At 34.9% G+C, this 5156-nt stretch overlaps 1 protein-coding gene across 3 annotated transcripts in view; it reads right to left on the bottom strand.

The window, feature by feature from the left end:
* Positions 1 to 704: 704 nt before the first annotated feature.
* Positions 705 to 5156, bottom strand: part of LOC125033337 (probable phosphorylase b kinase regulatory subunit beta) — a 43620-nt gene continuing 39168 nt past the window's right edge. For all 3 annotated transcript variants that reach the window (XM_047624747.1, XM_047624746.1, XM_047624748.1), the window contains 2 exons: positions 2397 to 2504; positions 705 to 2058 (listed from right to left, as the gene is read on the bottom strand). In XM_047624747.1, the coding sequence (XP_047480703.1) occupies positions 1900 to 2058; positions 2397 to 2504 (267 nt within the window). In that variant the 3' untranslated portion in view covers positions 705 to 1899. The remainder of the gene's footprint in view (positions 2059 to 2396; positions 2505 to 5156) is intronic.

Genomic DNA, 5156 nt, shown 5'->3' with positions numbered 1-5156 from the left:
TGTGTATTTGTGTGTGTGTGTGTGTATTTGTGTGTGTGTGTGTGTATTTGTGTGTGTGTGTGTGTATTTGTGTGTGTGTGTGTGTATTTGTGTGTGTGTGTGTGTATTTGTGTGTGTGTGTGTGTATTTGTGTGTGTGTGTGTGTGTGTGTGTGTGTGTGTGTGTGTGTGTGTGTGTGTGTGTGTGTGTGTGTGTGTGTGTGTGTGTGTTGTGTGTGTGTGTGTGTGTGTGTGTGTGTGTGTGTGTGTGTGTGTGTGTGTGTGTGTGTGTGTGTGTGTGTGTGTGTGTGTGTGTGTGTATTTGTGTGTGTGTGTGTGTTTATTTGTGTGTGTGTGTGTGTTTATTTGTGTGTGTGTGTGTGTTTATTTGTGTGTGTGTGTGTTTATTTGTGTGTGTGTGTGTGTTTATTTGTGTGTGTGTGTGTTTATTTGTGTGTGTGTGTGTTTATTTGTGTGTGTGTGTATTTGTATTTGTGTGTGTGTGTGTGTTTGTGTATTTGTGTGTGTGTGTGTATTTGTGTATGTGTGTGTGTGCGTGTGCGTGTGCGTGTGCGTGTGTGCATTTGTGTGCGTGTGCATGTGTGTGTGTGTGTAAAAATCATACTCTAGAACAAAGTAATTCAATTCATACTATATGGCAAGAAACAAATGCATAAACTTGCACACCATCTATGTAAAGAATTGGACAGGACAGTAAACAATTTATCAGAAATTGGACAGTTTTATTAGGGGATTAAAGTAATTATAATAGGTTCTTAATGTTAACCTTCACTTGAATACTGTAATCAAGAATAATATAATCAGTATATATCAGCCACATTTTATTGCACTCGCTTCATTTCCTATGAATAAAATTTACGAGAACCATATAAAAACTGTCAACAAATATCTGTTTATCATTACTTCACTATAATATGACTGCATATTGTAAACAATGACAAAAAAAGACCAATTTACACCCTAAAAGGTGTAATAAAATTGGAATCACAAAATATTATCAAATATTAAGACATTGTTATTTTCTTAAACAATATAACAAAGTCGTACTTGATTAAAATGAATGAGGAACATAAGGGCATACAGAACTTGAAATAATTCTTGGAAAGATAACTGCAACAATCCTTTATTTTATTAAATATTTATAACAATTTCAATCACCTAAATTTCTCACTTACGGAATATCTATATACACAAAAATGGAAATGACTAGATATGTTTATAACACAAATCGCATCAGTAAGCAAACTGACCTGTATGGTTACCTTTATTTTACTTTTAAATTAAGTAATTCATTTTTATCTTTAGCTCTGAATTCTGCTTAAGAATACCATGATTAACTGCCATATGTCAACCATGAAAGGTAATTTCATGAAAGCAATCTCTAATATATATACTATAACAGGCTTCTTGCATATTCTGCAATACTTTTTTCTATACATTTGTGCAGCTTTAATGAAAAAAGAATATTGAATAATTTCTGTAATACATCAACAAAGAAAACAGCACCATAAAGGAAAAATGAAATGTTACTTCTCTGTATACAAATTCATACAGAAAAGGACAAAACAATATTGACTTCTGACTAAAATACTGCAGCATATACAACTCAATAATAATACTGTATACACATAAATGAATGATCCAATTAAATCAACATATATAACCCTAATAAAAAATAGTTCAACAGTATAATTTTTTTGTACAATCACAAAAAATCAAAAAGTAGTAATTAAACAATCATATCAGAATGTCATATACTATCCATACCGTATAATAAAAACTAAATCAAAACAAAAGCTGAGACTCCATTGAATTTCAACTATTGCATCTTCCTATAAGAAAGAAAAACAACAGTCAATGCAACTCTATCTGTGAGGAAAAACAAAAAAACAAAAAAACACTAAGATACCTGACAGAAGGTCTGACCCTCTTCAGCATTAGTTTTTATGTCTCCCTTCAGCATGAAGTTCACTACAGCACGGGCAAGGTAGCTCTTCAGTCCAACTTCAGATACAGTGTAGAGATAAGAAATGTCCTCTGTCACTTCCTTGCCAAGATCCTAAAAAGAAAGGCCTCACATGTAGCATGAGGACATTCAAACTAGGAAAACCCTGTTGTCTACCATATATCATTCATCCAATTACTATTTAACTGAAATGTTAAAACCTAAACCTTAATTCAAAAATTCCCACCTCTTCATTCTTGTTTTTTTCTTCTTAAGCAAAGGCATTGAAGATGTTAGTCTCAAAAGAGAGATCAGTGATGACTGTGACAATTAATACCAATAACTATAACAATAATACAAACAAACCATCAACATCTACAGCAACTATAGTATCAACAAAAAAAAATATAAACAGGCTGATATCCAGCAATATCCATTCTTCATCATCTTACCTTCATGAACATCTTGAAAGCATCTTTAACAATCTGGTCCAAATCCACTGCATGTGTGAACTTAAGCTCAGGATTCCTCTCCAGAATTGTGGCAATGACAGAGATAAGCTGGAACACAATAGATTATAAGTACTACAAAAAATACTTATAAATTCAAAGCCTTTTATTTTTAGCTCTGTGATTAAGTAACAGCTGTTAGCACAATTTTATAAAATAAATATATGCTAATCCAGTGAATAAATAAGATATCAAGCCACTCACAATGGGATCTCAAGGTGCCATACACATTGCTCAAGGGAAAAATAGAACAAAAAGGTGCAGTAGATGATAAATCTGAATGACAATACATGTCATAAACATTAAGGTAGATCTTTATGTTTAGTCTTGTTGTTTTCAATTTGAAGTATGCAAAAAAGAAAAAAAGAAAAGAAAAAAAGGAAGAAAAAAAAAAGAAAAAGGAAAAAAAGACACAAAAGAGAGAAGAAAGAAAAAAGTGTGTTTGCATGTAAATAATAATAATAACTTAGGGTTTGGAGTGACAAGCTCCTGTGACTTCAGTCAAATTATGGCTGTCTATGTCTATCTATGGCTTCTAAACTACCTCCCATGTTCAAGAAATGGCCAGGGTTACCATCCACTAGTGATGCTGGATTTGAACAACAGTCAGCAAGATTGCTAGATGAGAATGCTACCACTGCACCACACAGCACACAGTGTGTATGAAGGGGATGGGGTGCATGCACTGGGAATCAACTAGAAGCCAAGGGGGTGCTAGCCTGGACTAGTTTGGGTACCACTTGTTTAGGTTATAAAGCTAATATAAGGCTTTAACCCACATCAGACATCTTATGATGACATGTTTTGAACTGCATATAAAAGATTCCTACCACGCCAGGCTAAAATCTCAGGAACCTCAAGTGACATCATCCGTTTCTCACTGACATCCTCCAGCCCCCTCTGGCAGAGGATGTCTCCCCCTTCTGGGAGCTGAGAGCATGGTTGGGAGGATTCCCAACCATGCTCTCAGCTCCCCCTGTCGCTGGCCCTCTGGTCATACCCCCACCCTCCACCAACCAGTGCTCAATATTTCTTGCATTTTATATGGATAAAAATTGTTTTCCAAGTTGATTTTTTGCCATTTATTATGCGTCCAGGAGCAGTCTGCTGGGTTAGGGAAACCATGGGTAGAATTTTGTTTGAGTAAAGAAGAAGAAGAAAAAAAAAAAAAGATTCATGCATCGGAATGCAGGGCTCTCACATAAACAATGAACTTCTGCCTAATATTGATCCATAATTCTATTAACAAATACTCTAAAATTCAAAATGTGGCACCTTACTATGTTGCAACACTCCTTAACCCATTGATGATGGGCATAACATGTGCTTATGTGCTATGCCCACTGTGAAATACTTGTTTAATTGTTTTTACACATAGATGGCTACACTTGTACTAAGTCACCAATGAGCCAATTACGAGTACTGCCTGTCTCGCCCGTTTACCTTGTTCTTTGATTTACAAAAATATTTTACGTTATTATTACGTTATTATCTTATTTTGCACTAGTAAAAAATATGTTTTTTCTGCCAATTCAAATCAGGTAAGGTTACTGACTCCTTTGTGGCAAAGCACTAGTAGAGCCATGTATGTGCAGAGACATTTCACAAAAAATATAGAAAATGAGCACAGCATATTCCCCATTTTTTATTCATTTTCCTTGGCGGCATTGGGTTAAACCTATATAAGGGCCAGGATCACAGGCACTGGTAACATTTCTTCCTTAGAATTGCAAAGTACACATTGAGATATATTGCTGTTTTTTTCATACGTTTGTGATTTGAGGATATTTTTGTGTGACGTTTTCTGGTTTGCATAATCGACCATAGTACTCATATTTGACCTCATTTCTTAGCAGTTGCATATATTGAAACAATGGCACTAGTCTAACATTCTATTCTTACAAAATGCATTACCAAGTAGAGGAATGGAAGTAATCACAAATATTTATGAAAAGTGTAGCAAGGTGAGGCTAACTAAGGAAAGAATGAGCACCAAAATTATGATTTTTTGAATGGTGAAGACTTTGATATTGCTGTTATTTTCTATTTAAGTTTGAAAAATAGTCTTGACTGAATATTTTTTAACACCAATCTTTCTACACACTTATTCGATTGGAAAGCGTCCAGAATATACATGGTTTCTCTGCTAACTTTTTCATGCACTGCACTCATTGGATTATTTCTGTTTTATGTGCTTTCTCTTTTTTCCAAACTCCTTTCCATTTTTTTCCATATATTATTGAGTCTGCTCAATGAAAAGTGTCTATTAACATCTTCATACTGTATAACAAATGACATAACTGACCTAAGAAAATGGCAAAACTGCAAAAATGTATCAATATGGAATAACAGCATTACAAATAGAAGGCAAGGAGTCTTGATATCATGCACAAGCATCGGTGTTGGCCAAGCCTACAAGCCACACACCTGGGCGTACTACCATGTGAGCTGAAAGGCACCTACATCCAACAGGTCTGGCTGCCAGGCCCAAATAAACAAACAACTTAGGGCAGGCTTGACACTGTGTACGAGATTAGGACATTATCTTGTCTAACAATGTTGTGATAGGATGTCATCAACCCTATTGAGTGGATTGGCACTGGGATGGTATGTATATATGCCCTGTCCACTGTGATGTAGTTAATCATTTCATTACTATTATTATTATTATCATTACACATACAGAGCTCTATAAAAATTTAC

This window comes from Penaeus chinensis, chromosome 16 (assembly GCF_019202785.1).
Source record: "Penaeus chinensis breed Huanghai No. 1 chromosome 16, ASM1920278v2, whole genome shotgun sequence".
NCBI lineage: Eukaryota > Metazoa > Arthropoda > Malacostraca > Decapoda > Penaeidae > Penaeus > Penaeus chinensis.
Note: the sequence above shows the minus strand (reverse complement) of the source record. Positions and strands in the feature narration are given on the sequence as shown.